This window comes from Lycorma delicatula, chromosome 1 (genome assembly GCF_047948215.1).
Source record: "Lycorma delicatula isolate Av1 chromosome 1, ASM4794821v1, whole genome shotgun sequence".
Classification (NCBI taxonomy): domain Eukaryota; kingdom Metazoa; phylum Arthropoda; class Insecta; order Hemiptera; family Fulgoridae; genus Lycorma; species Lycorma delicatula.
Window position 1 is genome coordinate 174,180,813 of NC_134455.1, and position 19,195 is coordinate 174,200,007.

A 19,195-nucleotide genomic window follows, 5' to 3' on the forward strand; every position below is an offset into this window, starting at 1 on the left:
CAAACATTTTAATGAGAAATTCAACATTCACAGTAAATTATATGTTAATATGCCAAGGGAATAGAATTACATACTTTTAGGAATTCGACTTCAGTATTAAAGCAGGTAAAACTATAAACTTTATTACACTAATAAACTTTGTAAATTATTGCATTCCAGAACTGACAGTCACTGAATCAAAATAAAATAACATTTAAAAGTTATTTAAAACATTGCGAAAATATTAATCGGTCAATAAATACTAAATTTATTTATTAAATTATAATTTTCAAAAAACAGTTAAATAAATATAAATTAAAAGAATGCAAAACGTCATCAAATAATATCTTGAACTAACCATTAAAAATAAAATGTAATTAAATAAAACCAAAATAGATACATAAAAGTATAAATTACGTAATACGCAACAAAAGATTACCAAAGAAGCACTCAAACATAAACGTATAACGTAGTAATTCAAATTAATTTTAGTAACAAACTTTAAACGAAGGATATATAACGTAATTAAGAACTAAAACATTTTTAGTACAAGCGAATTTATACTGTTATATTGCTGAAATTGTCCATGTTATTTAATACCAACACACGCTATTTAAACCTCTGTTAAATCTAAAAATCTCAGTTATTGCGTACGTTACCTCTTCATTGAAAATGGAAGCAGCTTGCATTCTTTTAGCTTGTGTAATTTAATGATCTTCTAAATGTGTAAGTTTATGTGTGTGTGTATATATATATATATATATATATATATATATATATATATATATGTATATTTTTTATGTAAAGGATCATGTGGGACCACGTAGAATAGTTCATTTCTGGCTAGTTTTTAGCCCTCCAATACTTCACTTTTCCCTGTCTTTCTTCCGACCACATTAAGTTAGAGCATCCTTTCTTCTCCTTTCTTTTAGACCATTTCTTTTAATTCAAAGATTACTTTTCTAAGCGCTTTCCTGTCTTTTAAATCCATCACATTTACGTTTCCTACCCTTAGGTCCTCTTTTTAACTTGCTTGAACCATAACGTTTTATTACATAATGTTTTCAAAAATAAAATTCCTACTGTATGATGCAAACCACTTTTTCTAATTTATTTATATGAAAATGAAATGTTAATTTCACAGCCATAGGTAATCACAAATAATTTATATAATTTTTTTCTTTACTTAACTATGTCACAAATATAAGGTAGTTTGTGGTGTTTAATTCTGATTATTAAAATAACCAAGCCGCTCAGTTTGAGAGTTAGATGCTAGTGTGCAAGATGTTTTGTTAAATTTTAATCAATCCGTTTCTTTATAACCACCATTTTAATTTGCTTAAGTCATTTTCTACTATTTTACAGAATATATTACTTTTGAGAGACTTATAGCAAAGGACTTTAGCATAAACAAAAGAAATAATCTTCCACTGAAATTTCCTGTGCATAAATTATTTATTTTAATTAAAAACAAACCTCCTTCTGATAATGAACCTGTGGTACTCTATGTTTAATTATTATTTGATTACTATAATAAATGTTTCATTTACATTTTGCATCTTACGATGTGAATAGTTTATAAACGAATTGCTATCGTTTCTCTAATTCTAGCTGTATTCAATTTGTTAAACAGGTCATGTTAGGGTACAAAAAAGCTTATTGCATATCAATAAATAGACCACGCTTTTCAGTAATTTATTTTTAATAACCCTCAGTATTTAATATCCAGTTGTTTTCGAAAGTCAAATCTGTTATTACTTTGATAATAGTTTTTATTTAAAAAATTGATTAATAGAATTTTACCTACTTGCTTCTCAAGCCCGATAAAAATTGAGTTAATGAGCTGCAAGTACTGCAATTGAGTTAATAGGTCTGCAATTACCGATTGAAAATTCGCAAACTTTTTGTACACTGAAACTATTATAGTTTTTGTATCAGGAAATATTTATATTTCTAAGGTTAGATTAAATAAATATTAACCTATTAAATAAACTAGAAATTACAGCTATTTATAATTCCACGCAAATTTAGTCAGATTCTATGGGAATCTAGTTATCGATCATAATTGTTTTCAAAAAATTGTTTTAACTTATAATAAATTTGAATATTTTTTTTCAATATAGTTTTTATTTTTTTTTTTAAATTATTAACAATGCAAAAAAAATAAGAGACAAATTTATCAAACATCCCTTTTATGACCTTAATCAAGTTCTTCTCATGATTTCTTTCAGCAATGTTTTTTGTTTTGAAATTACACCTAATAAGGTGTTAAAATGTTTCAAGTTCTATTTCGTTTTCACAGTTTTACTAACATCATCAAAATTAGAAAAAAAGTTTTATTATTCGCTGCCATAAAGCTATCTATCTAACACCTTATTTCTAAAGAACATTAATTTTTACGTTGAGTATGATTATGGCTTTAAGAATTAAATAATTTAAAAATAATAATTGTATTTTTTTTTTAGTTTAGTATTAAAATGTAGTTTGATTTTTACCATTTTATTTCAAAGATGATAGAATTTCATGTGTACAGATTAATAACATCTAGAAATAAGTTCACTTCTTTGTTTACTTTGTTCACATTATATTACTTTCTTTCCATTATATAATACATCCTAATTAATTTTACTTAATTCTTCCTTAAAAATGTTATAATTCACATAAGTAGATTTTTTGTATCTTTTACTTTACCAGAGTCGTGTAATAACAGAATGGAATTGAGAAATTACCAAGTTGTCATTTATCAAATCTGATAATAATATGGTCAAAGCTTGAGTTTGATTGCAACCTTATAGGCGTATTTATAAGAGATATTCCATACAAAACTATCATACAACTACAGGTAGTAACCAGTTTATAAAGTGATTAATAGGTCCGGATTTATTCATGAGGTCTCAGGTTGAATTTTGCACAACAATCGGGCAAATTGATATTTGTCCGAAGAACAGCCGAAGTCTTCTCCTATACTACCTGGTAATAAGGACTTAGTGAATCTACAAACACTCAAGTCCTTCTTAAGGGGTCTATGCGATATTTAACAAACAACGTTAGAATAACTAAGGAAGAAGGGATTGAAGAAAAGAGATAGATGGTGAGAAATGGTTATTCAATCCGCAGAAGGAATACAGAATGAAACAAACAAACCCGCCTAAGTAGCTCCTGAAAGGAGCTTTGAATTGTGGAACTTTAAGTCTATCCAAGACCATTACATAGATCCATTCGGCAGAATAGGAGTGTAATAGCTTTTAAATGATCATCATAATAAATTAAAGGATCTACTATTAGTTCGATATAACTACCTTTAGTTACTAAATGTTTATTAACCAATCCCTACTATTTCAATATTAAAAAAAAAATTTAACTGAAGAAATTAATTTCAGAAATAATAAGTAGTTAAATCATAAAAATGGCTCAGAAAAAGAAAATTCTACTAAAATAAATTTTCTTTCACTGGTAGAAAAGGTAGTTGAAGATTAATATTACAATGAAAGGTCTGTATGTTTTAACCGGTGAATCTTAAATTTTTCGGAAGATATTAAGAACAATTAAATAAAGTTATAGTTAAGGGGTTTGTGTATTTATTGCACTGCAGTTACAGTTCATCCACATTATGAATAATGATACCCAAAATGAAATAATAACACTGGTTTGAGATTTTTATTAAGTAAAATTCTTACCATAACTCTAATTTTATTTTTATTTTCTGAGTCATTGAAGTGCATCAGCATATACTGCAAATTGAATCTTTGTGACACATTATTGGTAGTCTCATGGATTTCATTAAACATCAGTGAAGATATAATTCATAGTTGGTTTCTCTTAAAATTCTTACTAAACTAAAAGTAATGTTCTGTTCACCAACTAAAACGGCTGGAATTTTATTCAATATTATTACTTTATTATTAATACATACTCTTTGACGTAGATTGGAATTCATTTATTATTAGTGACGGGTAATTCATAATGTACTATTTATGTAATAGAAAAGGATACTTTTATACTTTTGATGAAGTGATTGAAGATTTTTTTTTGTAATTAATGTTTTCAATGTTATAGTACATAAAAAGTGTAAATTATAGTTTTAATATCGAATAAAATAATTATATTTTATGCTTTTTCTGGTATTTATATTTCGTAAATAGAAGAATATGCTTAATATAGAATTGATGTAACAGAAAAAAGGGGTGATGCAATTTACATGAACAAAATTGAGCGTCCTCTCATTTCATGGCAACTCATCCCTTTCTATCGAAACGACTACTTTAAAAATGACATCAACCCAGCCGTCCTCTGTAATACTATGCTAATTTTTAAATGGAAAATTTTACCACGAATGAATAAGCAATAAGAATATTGAGATGAAAGGTTTCATCATGTGGTAAAATTATTCTAACCAATTGATTCATTGAAAAACAATTATTATATATAAAAATTTCCTGGAAAAAAAAATCACTATAATTTATATTATATAATTATTATTTTTTCAATTAGGTTTAAATTAATAAATTCCATAAATACATTTTAATCTTTAACTTACAAAAAAAAAAATTATTTGTATGAAGTCCTAATTTTATGTAACATTTGCTTATTTGTTTAATGTAAGATGAAGGACAACATCAATATTCGTATGATTCAAAAATTACGTAGGATATAAAGATTTTTAAATATCTTAAAACATAATTTATAATTTAATTTTGTATAATTTTTGCAGCAAAAAAAAAACCGTTAATTACGATGGAATAAACATTGCATTATAAATAAATAAATATTAATAAATAATAAATATAATTAGTAAATAAATATTAATGAACAGATAATATTTTAGCTCACAACTACAGAAAAAAAATCCAATTTGCAATTTTCGACTTAGAAATGGTCGGCCTGAGTCTACAAGACCTAATTTATATGTCATAAATAACTTTCTTATCTCATTGGGCCGCGGGAGAAGAGAATAGTTGTACAGATTGCAATGTACGTATTAGGAAAAACTATTTAAAAATGTACGATTTAAATGATGTACCCTAATGTAAACAGTGTACTGCGAAGTTCTCCGTAATCTTTCATAACCTATCGTACTTGTAAAAACAGTGGAAACATTTCTTATAAACATATGTCCCAAAATGCTTCGTTTGCGAGTTACGGCTACTGAAAAATTTCGTCTGGATTTCAGCTACCTGGAGAAATAAGATCATACTGAATTTTTAGGAAGTTATTCAAGCAACAGAATTAATCGTTTCTAATGGTTTTGGCCTGAAAAATCGAATAAAATAGGTCGCAAACCATTTAACCAGTAGTTTTTGGGAAATCTGGTACGAAAACCAATAAATTGGTGTAAAATATCGTGCTTCTTGTGGTCGACGTTCAATAACTTTGTTAAAAGGGTAATAAACACGTAACACTTTAAAAGAAACTTGTAATTTTATTCTAAACAAAATAGTGTAAAATAACTTGAATAAATCAAAGAAGAGTTAGAGAAATTCAAGTTTTATTTAGAAAAAGTATTTAGAAAAGGACTAAAGTTCATTATACTTACCAGTTTATAATAAATATTCAATAATAAGCCCCCCATTTTCAACGCATTTCTTGAACACTTCTGTACTGCTTTTGTTACTCTTTTCAGTTCTTGAGGGCTGTCCTTATGTTACTCAGTCGCTTAAAATATTTCCCTCACGACAATGTATTTTTGTTTTATACAATATTTTTTATCCATCCCCAGACAAAAAAATTTAATGGTGTTAGATCAGGCGATTTTCGTGGTGAGGAATGTGGACCTCCAGGACCGATAAATTTTTAAGAGAAATGATTTAAGTCATTAGAAACGGCACATGAGATGTGGGGGGGTGCAAGCATCGTGCTGCGAGCATACTTTGCGTCTCAGCGCTAGAGATCTTCAAACAGCTGCGGCAATTCTTCTTGCAGAAGAATTAGATTAAATACGTACGTTTTTGACAACTGTAGTAATGTACTGTTTTTTAAATAAAATTACAATTATTCTAATTATTCTTTGTTTATTGAATTTATCTTAGAACATTTTATTCATAATTAAATTTTTACCGGTTTTTTTTTAAAGTTTTATGTATTTATTACTCATTTAACAAAGTTATTGTACGTTGAACATAAAAAACATGGTTTTTTACACCAATCTATTAGCTTTCACATCAGATTTCTCAAAAACTATTGCTGATACAGTTCTTAAACTTATTTTATTCAATTTTTCAGGTCAAAAACCATAATAAATCATTCTTTAATTATGTTCCTTGAATAACGTAATAAAAATTTCAGTACGACCTCATTTCGCCCGAATAGCTGAAATTCGAGCGAAATCTTTCACTGCCTGTAACTCATAAACAAAATAATTTAGGACATATGTTTATATGATCTTTTACGTTATTTTTTCGATGATAGTAGGTTATGAAAGAGCTGGGGAGAACTTCGTGAGACACTCTGTATATCAATTTTTTTAGTAATACAAAATTATAGTTACCCAAAACCGGTAGAAAACCAGAGTTTACAATGTAAAAATAGGGAAAACTTTCTTGAAACAAGCAGTTATATTAATAATGTTTATTTATGAATAAAAGAATATTTCATGAATGTGTTTTTACATTAGCAAAGAAAGAAGAATAGGATACTGAATTTACATTAAAAGAATAATTAAAAAATTAGTTGGTTTCTCAAAGAATAAAAATGAAAGAGCTTTAGGGCAGCTGTAATAATGTATTATTTTACATATGTATATATATATATATATATATATATATATATATATATACAATAGAAGTTATAATTAATTATATAAAAATTTTTTTTTCAGTTTTTCTTAAGGCTAATCTTTAAAAGATAGATAAGAAAATCTTCAGACTTTAAAAAAAATTAATTCCAGCAAATATCAACTGTTAATAATAATAACATACCCTTTTTTATAATTAAATGGTTTGTGATACATAAAATAAATATCAATATTTTTATTTAAAATTTATGTTTTTAATTTTGTTTTGTTCTTATGACAAAGAAGTAATTACAGAACAAATATGAAAAGTTAAGCTGTATTAACTCTTATTTTCTCCTCCAAACTCACTACTTTAATCGCATTTTTGATCGCAATTGGGTCGTTTTTAGAATGTCTTTCTAGGTTAATCGGATGTAGATTTGACCAGACTTTTACGGACCTTCTTAATCTATTGATTAACCATTGAATTTCTGATGAGAACTAATTCTGAATTCGTTCATTTATGTTCGTTTCATTCTGCTATATTTAATGAATAATAAAAAAAAAAATGCTTGCAAAAGATAAGTAGTATAAAATATATTCTTACTAAGGTAAAAAGTAGTAAAAGATATACTTAATTTGACAGGTTCTCTTACATTTCTAATGTTTAATTTGTTTATAGAGAAAATATTATATAAAGAAAAGTAATTTAAAATAATATCGCAAACGACTATACTCTACGTATCCAAACGTCTAAGGTTAAAAAAATAAAGTATAAAATAAAACACTATTAGTTTTGATTGAAATTCACTAAAAATGAAAGAAATAGAGAACCGATAATCATTTCCTGTTTTCAATCGCAGTCTTAAATTAAACGTAGATTGAAGTACATTTTGTAACAAATTTGAAAATAACATTGCTTGGTAGATAAAAGTTGGCGGTGTGTTACTTCATACACACTTTGATACTTTGAATCGAAATATCTTATATATATATATATACACACACACATATAATATGTTACGTGAAAGACTGAAATTTGAAAATGTCAATATTCTCGAATGTCGATACATACCAAATATGCCGTTGAAAACCCGAAATATTTGATTATATTATTATCCGAAACGTCGTACATTCGGACCTTCGCCGTTGTAAGCGACAAATACAGATAAACTCTGTATATCTGGGAGTCAAAAGTATAACTAGAAATTATAAAAAAATTATCCAATATCACTCTCTAAATTAAATTACGAGAATCCTTTGTAAAAAAAAAGGAATTTAAGCCAAACATTACCTACGCTCGCTTTGCTCCTTAACCTCGTCTAATATACAAATACGTTAAATATACAAATGATGAAATATTTATATATCATTGTCTAACGTGAGAAGCGATTGATCAAATTTACCGCATTCAGCATGCACTGATGGCTTTATAAAAATATTTTTATAAAGCAATTGAACAAAGGGCAAATCATCTGACCATTTATTTGAGTCGTTATTGTTCATCCATGCAGTTAACATATTCTGTATATCCTGAATGACCCTTCAATTTGTAAACAGCTGAAAATTTGATTAAATTCTTTTATAAATGCGGTAAATTTGATTTATCCCCTCCATTGGAGAATAACTTATATAATTTGTACATTTAACGTTAATTAGTCTACGTTAGCGAGCGAAGGGAGGGTAGGTTTTGTTTGGCTTAAATTTAAACTTCCTTCTTTTCTTACCAGAGTTTCTCGTAATCTGCTTACCTTAGAGATTGGTACAGGGTGATTTTTTTTTTTTTTAATTTCTAGCTATCGTTTTACCCCACCAGAGCTTATCTGTGTTTGTTGACATATGCTGGCAAAAGTCCGAGTAAGTAAATATTTCGTCCTTTCACCGATGTATTTGGTATGTGTTGACATTCACCGGAGAATATCAACATTTGCCAGCTATCGGACTTTTACGGTAACATATATATTAAATTGATACAATAAAAATACAATTATCTAACATGTATTCATTCAGAGATTACACAGCGGCAACACAAAATCGAAGCAAATACAATTGGATTCTTTATCCATTTTATTGGAAACATTATACAAAGTATAATGTTTAATTTAAATCTGTGCGAACGTTTTTTGACACTTCAAACGATGAACACAGCTACAGTTTAATTACATCGACTTTTACTGAAATAGTGGGTCTGTTTCCTTTCAGCGAACCCTGAACGTTTTGTCCGTTTAATAATTTTATGTATTTTCTATTCTGTAATAAAATGTGTTCTGTGGAAGTCACAATAAAATTTATTGAAGATTTTCACTCCTTACCGTAATCACCCGATGTTACATCAGGCGACTATCAAAACATAAATAAAAAGAAAGTTCCCTTGAAAATATATTGAAAAATCCGAGTTTTTAGAAATTTTTTTTAATCTTTACTTAGAAATTTTTTATGTATATTTTTTAAATAAATTTTTTTATCATTTTTTTTTTTTTGCTTCTGTGTTAACAAGTGCATGGATTGAAATTTCAATTTCGACTCGGAGCACATTTTAGATCGTTTTGAAATCTATTACAATAATTTGAATCTCTGATAAGTACGTGTACATCTACACCGTTTTTTTCTATTTTTAAGAATTCTTTCTAGCTTAATTACCACTGTTAATGTACAAGCAGGCTTTACAACTTCAACCGATATTGTTTTGGGTACTTGTGAAGCCCTACAGACAGCGGCGTAGCGTGGGTTCAGCCGCCCGGGGCGTACTTCAAATTCTCCGTCACCTTATTTAGGTGTTTAAATCCATAAGACTCCAAAATTTACAGAAATTCTAAAGAACTTTTCGGCAATAATAAATTTGTTATTGTGTATTGCACAGGGTACAAATAAAGATGTCATGTATGTATGTTTTATAATATAATAAACACATTTGTTACAAAGGTTCTTACACGTATGCTACTTATTGATATATACACATTTATAATACACGTCGACAAGATTAAATTATTTTTATATAAAATTAATAACACAAAATGTTTCGACAAAGTTCAATAATTTAACAATCAAAAATCACAACGTGCACTTAAAGAAAATATTGAATTGAGGTTAATCGAGTGAATGTGAATTGGACGACTGATATTGCAGGTGTTATTAGACAATATTGTACTCTATTCTTTATATCAAACAATTACGTCTCGCTGAATATTCGTTGTCATCAATCTGAGCACAAAATAAAACACCGGGAATTACCACAAGGCAGCTGGTTAATACAGACGGAGTTGCCAGTTGCTAAAGCCAGCGAGATCACTGCATTCACTTAAAGAAAGAAGATTCCCGGTCCTGTTGCAGATTAAATAATAAAAAGTTCCTTGCTCATTTTAATCGGTCCAAAGGTGCGACAAAAATCTGTAAAGCAATGGTTCAGATCTTTACTTCAGATTACAAGATATTATTATTATTTATTGTGAAATTTTGCCATCCCCAAAAAGTGCCACTCGAGGCGCGCCGCCTCCACCGACAACGCTACGCCAATCCTACAGATTACAAAAAATATAATGGCATGCGTTATAGAATAAAAACGGTATCTGAACTGATTCGATTCTTCATTTTAGATGCAATGCGTATATAGAGTACATACACAATGTATCAACACTTTGTATTCAAATGCACTCGTAGTTTTACGATTACCATTAAGGTAAATATACAATAATAGTAAATATATTGTCACGGCTAATACATATTTACGGAAAGTAAATACACCTTTTTCACCTACTGAGTAGTAACAGTATATAAAATATATTTCTTCGACGTTGTTGAATATTATTGTTTGAAATTATCTGTCCTAATTTTTATATTCTCATGATAGACTATCTAAGGTACGCAATACTTTATACCTTTTAGTCATAGTTGGATTCTCCTACATTAATTCAGTGGTTACTAAAAAGACAGCCCCTGCTGTGTAAATAGTAAAGACATTTTCCTGTTATGAGGCTAAATCACTGTCATTACGGAGGGCATGATGACATACTGATTTGCAGATGTAAATATCTGAGTAACAATTCGCAAATAAATCACTAAAATTCTCATCTTCACTAATAATCTTGGCAGGGAACGTTGTTTTTGGGAATGGCTATTTAATTTTCGTGATTGATTTGTTTCTTGCTTCAGGTCACCTGTACCTGTCGGTTATTGCATTAAACATAATTACGATCAGTTACGTTTATACGATAACTATCAATTTATGCTTTGAGTATTTCAATATACGTAATAAGGGAATTCAGTTATATAAATTTCAAATGGGTACAGATTTTTCTGTATTTATGTTTTAAGGTAAAGAAGATCTACTATTATATTTCACATGATAATTAAAAAAAAAATAACTATTATAATGTTTATTATATCAAAAAATATTTAAAAACTACCTATAATTAATATTTAAAACTATAATTAATATTTAAAATTATAATTAAAAAATTTGTATTATGATAAAAATAGATACTACAGTAATTATTTTTTTGCACTTTACTTACTGCTGTTTCTCCTATCGTTCGAATAAATATCCATTGGGGAATCTCCTAGTTCAATTTCTGAAAAGGAAGAATATGAATATTCCGTGAATGCATTCAAAAAGTCATTTATTAATAATTTTGAATTATCATTTTATTTTAAAAAAACGTACGAATTAAAAAACAAATTAAAAAGTGATTCCTTGTAATTATAGTAGGTGGTCTATGTAATAAATTGTAATATAAAATATAGTTTAAAAAGTAATACATAGCATCGAAACTTATAACAATAATGATTATTAAGTTGAGATACAGAATTACTTAAAAACTGCAGTTGCGTCTACCAGTTCATCTGAATATCTCAAGAAAAGTATTTACTGATACTGCGTTTTGGCTAATATCTACATTTCAGGTAATAAAATGGAAATTAATTTACTCATAGTTTATACCAATTAATAATGTATAAATTCTAAACAAATTAATAACATTTCTGTGAACACAATTAGTTAGATATTTATAACCTGTTCCTTTGTAACAACAAATAGATAAGGTGAGAATGATTATAAATGTCTTGAAGAAGAACAACTTAACAGCACTTAACATATAATTACCTATATATTCGTACCCTATATGTTAATTCTTACAAGCATTTAATTTAACAAAAAGCAAGCAAGATGTAAACGCCGTAAACGTTGATTCACTGTTTTACAATCGGTTATTTGCCAGAACATTTGGATGATCATTGAGTCTTGAGTACACTTTGAAGCAAACCTTGACATCTCTTCTGCAACTATAGGTAAATTAATATAAGGTAATATATAGGTAAATATATATATAAGTTTCGATATACAATATTATTTGCAATCAACCAAGATGAATGTTTGGAGGTGTGTAAATCTTTTGATTGCAAACTTACTCTTATTAAACGTTATTGAGGTTCACCATAACTGGATACCATAGGTCCATTTCGGTTTAAGGATTGCTTTGCAAATCCTTGACTTGTCAGAGAAAATTTTGAGTTTTTATTTAAAATCCACCATATATACCAATTTTAGTATCTATTTCTTTCCTTTTTGTCCAAATGTGAACTTTTGAATAATTTGCTGAACCAAATCGTGGTAAGTGAATGTTATTCAGTGTAACATGTGGGCAGATGTTTGTTCGGAAAGTGAAAGTAACACGTGTACTTTTATTTTAGTTATATTTTATACGCCTTAACTTCTGCCATACTTCAATGTTGTTTAACTGTTTTTGAAGATACTGTGACGCGGTATCTGGTGGCTCTTGAGTTGCTTGTACAGCGATTTCATCAGCAAAAGTAGATATTTTATTGCTTACGAGGGGCAGACTTATCGGTGGTGAATATAGAGAACAGGTTCGAAAATAGAACTCCCTTGAGGAACCCCTGTATTTGTGAAAATATTTGAGACGATTCAGTTTGGAATTTAACCATTAAATATCTATTACTTAAAAAGAAACTGAAAATGTTAAACACTAAGGATTTGAACACTAAAGGTCGGTTTGAATTGAAATAAATGTTCGATGTGACACCCTTTATGGAAGGTTTGCCAAATGTAAAAAAAATCAGGAGACTAGAATATTTTGCTTCTAAAGGAATCTAAATAATAGACAACACAATGAATCTATTTGATGGTACTAATCACTGCTTGAAAACCAGACTGGTGGCCAGGTATGTCGTTATGACATAAAAAGATTATAATTTTTTAAGTAGAAGTTCGTTTTGAAAATTTTTGAAAGTACATGTAGTAAGCTAGTCAGCCAATATAATGTAATATCATTAGATATTGTACCTGGATTTAGAACCGCAGATGATTTCTTCTATATTACGTAGTTTTACGAAATTTTCAATTTTGATAATGGCGTTACAAAACAAATTAATTATTCTAAATGTAATTTTGTGGCAATTATTTCAATGTACTTCCAGTAATGATGTCCAAATTTGGAGATTTAAAAAAAAGTAATTTTCTATTAACGGTTTAAGAAATTTCGTAAGAAATGTTTTAAGAGAGGAGATAAAAGTTTGAAATAGAGACGAAAGAAACTCAAAGATCTCATCATTGTTTGGATTAGAAAGGAAAGATTAAATAAATATATTTGAAAAATGATGCGTAAATCCTTCGCGTTTTCCTTTTTGGCTTCTTGTCCAATTGCCATCAGAAAAATTTAAACGTATCAAACGTTTTAGCGACCTCTACAAAAAAAGGTGTTGTCGTTTGGAGACAGTTATTCCAGATATTCTTACAATAATTTATTGAAATATTTTGTAGTATTCTTTGAAGATAATGCATAGTTGTAGTTTTTTTTTGCCCAAGTGACTTCGCAAAATCTGTCATACTGATCTTAGGCTACGTGTTTGAGGGATTAAATTTTTAATGTTCATTGGAATATATATTTTTGTATTATAAATGTTGTCTTTATTACATTGCGTAGGATGTAGAAAGTCTGATACAGCCTGGGTTTTCTTAGTTAAATAGTCTAAAAAATTATTAATATCGGTTTCAATTTTCAGTCTGAAGTTACAAGTGGTTTTTTTTTTTACCCACGCACAAAATGGGTTTTTTGCGTGGGTCAAGTGCGTGGCTTAAGTACTACTATCCTTCATTGGAGACTTTCAGTCAGTTGCGGACTTGACGCTCCAAAATGGGTGTCTACCGTACACTTTTCAGTGTTCATAACCTTAGCACCTTAGACAATAAACAACATTTAATTTTAACGTGGAACATTTCAAAAGAAATTTTAGCATGAAGTATATCTATGTTGTTAATGTTGCTTTGAAGGCCAACAAAAAAATATTGACGGCTTCTTTGAAATTCTATGTCGTATATTAAAAATGAGAAACACTGTGTGGTCTTTATTCTTTATTTCAAGCTTAATATCATCGAGACAAGCTATGTAATACATGCTTTTAAGAATTACCCTGAACCATCTGTTGGTGATAACTGATAATTATGAAAACTAATATCACAGTTCTCAGGTTTAGCGTTGACAATAGTATGATTTTGTGAATTTGGGCATCAATTTTATTTGAATTTAATTTTCTAATTTTTAGCTTGTATGAGTATAATTTATTTCTAGCTTTCTCGAGAGTAACTATAATTTTAAAACTTCGTTAATGTTAAGGAAATTTATAACGAGAGTCTTCTATTTTTCCACAATGTTTTCTTCCTCCTCCTACTCTTTCACTTTCATACATTCTTCACCAGTGAGTGATAATTATTTAAACCTATTTGATAAATTGCCCTGGATTGAATTTCTTTAAAAATATGAATATTGGTAGAATTTTTTGTTTTGTGCTGGGTGGTTCTTCTAAATTTATTTGCACCGACCGATGAAATAGAAGAATCATCACTATAACGCCATCTCTTCGATTTTTGCACGGTTAAGAATCAAATACAATCTTCAATAACAGTTATCATGTTATTAAGAAGGACGCCATATTTAAAAAAGGATAGCTTAATTAATCGACGAAAACTTTCAACTGAAAATTCGCAGACATCAAGATAAGTAATTATTATTATTACTTTCATGTTTATTAATAACTCGATACATGATATGAAAATGAAAATAGTTAATTAAAATAAAGTTATGACAAGGATCTAGTTACATTAAACTTGTCAAGTTAATATCAGCTGTTCAACTTATAGGGCTGTAACTGAAAAAAGGTAATAATTAAATGTTTTTCATTAAGAATTATTCTTAATCTAAATTATCTGTTCTCGATGACGTATCAGTTGAAAAATGATTATTTACTTAAAAATTTAGTAAAATTTATATATATTCCTCTTTCATTTCAGCCATTTATTAATATTTTTATTTTATTTATTAATTTTTCCATGATATTTACATTTTATGTTAAGTTGACTTCTCGTAATAATTTTGGCTTGTAAAGTTTGGTTAATTTACTGTATGTTGTTTATATAATAAGTTCAGTTACTAATTACGTACCGTATACATGTTAGTTTTCTAATGTAAAAATTTATACGAAAATTTTTTTTGGTCGGAAGATCATGAACTCTCATCATTATTAATTTGTAATATGACATAAATTTTACATTTCTAAATTTAAATTTAAAAAAAAATCTCTTACATTAACTTAACTTCTTGTCAATTTTTACTATAATTTTTTTAATAATTGTACATTCTAAATTTGAACAAAAATAAAATTTAAATGTGAAAAACTGTATTATATATTCTTTTGCAGGATTTAATTATTAAGAATATGCTATTATAAATATATCTTTGAGCGTAATTACATTTTGTAAATTATCTATTATTTTACATTCTAGATCAATTTTTTCTGTTTTTGAGCGATTTAACTTCATTATAACGGGAAAATTTAGGCAAAAAAAAAGAAAAAGTACTAGAAGCAAAGTCTTTATACTCTTAAAGTTTTTAAAAACTTTTTATTCTTTAAAAACATAGTCAATACATTTGAAGAAGAATAAAAAACAGCAGGGTGTTGTTAATTTTTAATAGACATACCTAATAGCTGGTAACCCGTATTTTTTGTTTACTTAGTTTAGTGCAAATCTAGATGGATACATATGTATAAAAATAAAAATTCCTACATGTAAAGTCAGATTATACAATATCAGTTGTCTGATATATTTTACAAAAAATACGTACCAGTAATGGTTAGCATAACAGCTTGTTTCATTTTAGGTTCTGTGTTAACTTGACACTCGTATAGCCCTTGATCTGCAGGACGAGCACTTTTTATTTTTAAATCCCAAGAAGCTGAATCTCCATCCGGATGAGAAACAGAAAATCGAGAATCGGATGTGAATATGAAAAAACTAGAAGATAATATATGTAAATCCTTAGTTCGAATCCATGATACCTAAAAATAAAGAATAGATTGATTTTATTACTTACTAATTAAGGTCTAATTTTTAATTTCTTATAAATGGATTGATGATCAAAGTAAAATTCGTAATATGAAGGTACAGTCTCTCTCTAATTCGTGAATAGAAATTGGTAATTACTGAAAAGAAAAAAAAAATGTGAAGCGCAGTTCTCCGTGACAGAGAGTTGGCATCTTCGTCTATCATCCGGAGGTGCCAGGTTCGTATCCCGGACAGGAATGGCATTTTTCAAACGCTAAAAATTTCCATTTTCATATTCTCATATGCAAAGCTCCATGTTAGCTTTTGTGGTAAATTAATCCATCAGTAAAAAAGCAGCTAATGAATATTACTAAAGTACGATTATACATAAATATGCATATACTTTAAGTACGTTTTGAACAAAAATATAATAAATTATATATTTGTACTTGTCGAAAAGATATTTTAACAAAAGAGAAAAAATTATAATTGAAAAACTCTAAAACCGTACATGGAAAATATTGAATTTCTTTCACTCATTGAGATGCACTTTGCATGTTGTTTTTTTTTAGATATTCACAAAAATTAATGATTTCTTTATTTCAATAATTTTTTATTATTACAAATGTCATAAAGCACTGTTAGAAAAAGAATTTATCGTCCGAGTTACGCAGTTTAATTCTTTACAATGGTCATTTGTTAAACTTTACTTCTATATTCGTGTCTAATTTCCTACATATGTGGAAACTTAAAGGACATGTTAAAAGAAAGATTGGCTATAAATGATGAATTCTTGGGAAAAAAGATAGTTTTCGTTTTGATAGAGAAGTTACTATTCCATGTTGTGTGGGAAATTTAATATTAAGCAATATACACCGTTTAAAGCAATGTGATTTTTAAGACAAAATAACTAAAATTACAGCCATATATTTAATTACTGTAATACCGTTTCTGAAATTGTTTAACAAAACATTTAACTCCCTTCTCCGTTGCACCAGTTACTGTGACTTGTTGTTGAGATTTCATGGAGTTAGGCGTAGTTCTTCTTCATCAGTAATTACCTTCGTACCCGAAAATCACATCTTAAATTTAACACTTTCATCCTCTTAAAATTACACACAGTCATTCAATTAAAAAACACAAAAAAACAACAAACTTATCAATAATATAATGAAAATAAAAAAGTAGGTTTCAACATTTATAAAGTATTGTATAGCAACATTAATAATAGCATAATTACCCCCCCACTAACATTCTAACTTCGATTTTTGCTTAAATACGTTTTTCTACAATAATACTTATAAGAAGTACTACAACAAAAGTAAACTGACCAATATTATCCTTCCCTAAACAGTAAAACCTATCGGTTGCCCTTGTTTCACATCGTTTCTTATTCTCATCCCTATTCCGTTCACTTCATTTCAGCTGAATCAGCTTATTTCAACCAACTAAACTACTTTTGTTGAACTTCCAAGTTCATCTTCTTTCAACCACTTTCTTCCATTTCTCTCTGCTATACTTACATGTAATACACTAATAAAAATAAATGGTCGCTAAGAAAAGCGAACTACTAAAAGAACCTAACTGATATTAAGTATTCTTTTGTTATTTTATAAGCGAATAAAAAAAGGTTTTACTAATCTTAGAAAATTAGAAAGTCTTTTATAAAGATAATTAAAAAAGATAATCGAAGAAATTATTTTTTTTATTAATTTCAGTACTGCCACTATTTACCGTAAAGTGAGTTTTTATTCTTGAAACAGAAATCTTTTTTTAAATAAAGATCTTACAAAATCATTGATTGCTCTACTTCTAGAAATACTAAAAATATAATACTGTGTTTGCTCACTAAAAGTGAAAGGCTTTGAATTCTACATGATCTTATAAGCTTAAATTGGTTCTAATGGGGATCTAAAAAAAAATATTCACGGTTAAGAAGGGATCAGTGATACGGAGGTAGAATACCTGAAAAGAAATGGACAATCTACTATTAGAGAGGCTGTGAAAAAGGATTCAGAATTCAGCCAAAATTCACCCAAATAGATAACAGAAAGGATTTTTCCGTCCTGTCTAAACTTTGAAAAGACGAAATTATCCTTTGAGGAAGGGGGCAGTACATTACCAAACAAATAATTTCTTGTTCACATGCTCAAACATATATAAAAAATTGTCTTACTAAGATAAATATTGAAACAAATTTTTCCTTCGACATATGAATATTAATGAATCACCTGATAACAGGCTTTACACGACGAAATCGTTTTCGTATATCCATAATAACGTGAAATTTTGAAGTTTCAACTGTATCAGAACTGTTGAACTGCATAAAATTTTGGAAATACCAGAAACTGTGTATCTATTCTTCAACTCGTTACATTCACGAATGAAATGGATGTTCAATTATTACGAATCCCGGGATTGTCTAAACACAAGTTAAGAAGTTCTGCCAGAAAAAAATTGGTGGAGATAATCACTTCGTTTGGGAGACAAAATATGACCCGTGTAAAGCCTAGTATATGGTTAAATTTACATGTAAATAAACACGTATATTTACTAGGGGTAAAATATTTTCTTCAATGCTCATTTGACTGTTTTATTATATTATTCTTTTTTATTGAGCGTCAGTGTTTTAATTTAATAATAGGTTGATTCTATATTTTGAATTATTTGCTTTAATTTCTCTTGTTATATTCTTAACCTTAAACTTCATTCTTTAAAAATTGTTACAATATGTTCTTGTTTTAAAAATTATTTTTTAATAACCTTTCCGATTAGTTAAGTTACAATAAACTTTTTTATAATAAAATCTATATTTGATAAGACGATTTTTGTTCCTGTGTGAAAGTCATTTTTTACATATTTTGTGCTCTTTTAAATTTGATATTTGGCTTTTAATGACGGCTTTTTATTTTTACAGCCTAAATAAAAAACTTTATTTTTTTAAGAGATATTTCCTTAATAATCAAATTTTATTAATTTGCATAAGAGATGTACTCTTATTTAAATCCTTATTGATTTTCTCTTATTTAATTAATTTTTCTTACTTAATTCTCTCTTACTTTCCCTTAATTAATGTTGTTTGGCATTTTTAAGATAAATACATATTCTCATGAAATATTATTTCCTTAATATATTCATTTCCCAATCAATAACATTATAAACTCAACGTAAAC

General features: G+C 27.9%; 1 protein-coding gene across 3 annotated transcripts in view; it reads right to left on the reverse strand.

Annotated features, from left to right (window-relative positions):
• The window catches only part of LOC142325557 (uncharacterized), a 387,407-nt gene that overhangs the window by 64,255 nt on the left and 303,957 nt on the right, over nt 1–19,195 (reverse strand). For all 3 annotated transcript variants that reach the window (XM_075367460.1, XM_075367450.1, XM_075367470.1), the window contains exons 4-5: nt 15,823–16,036; nt 11,200–11,256 (exon numbers count right to left, since the gene is read on the reverse strand). In XM_075367460.1, coding sequence (XP_075223575.1) covers nt 11,200–11,256; nt 15,823–16,036 — 271 coding nt within the window. The remainder of the gene's footprint in view (nt 1–11,199; nt 11,257–15,822; nt 16,037–19,195) is intronic.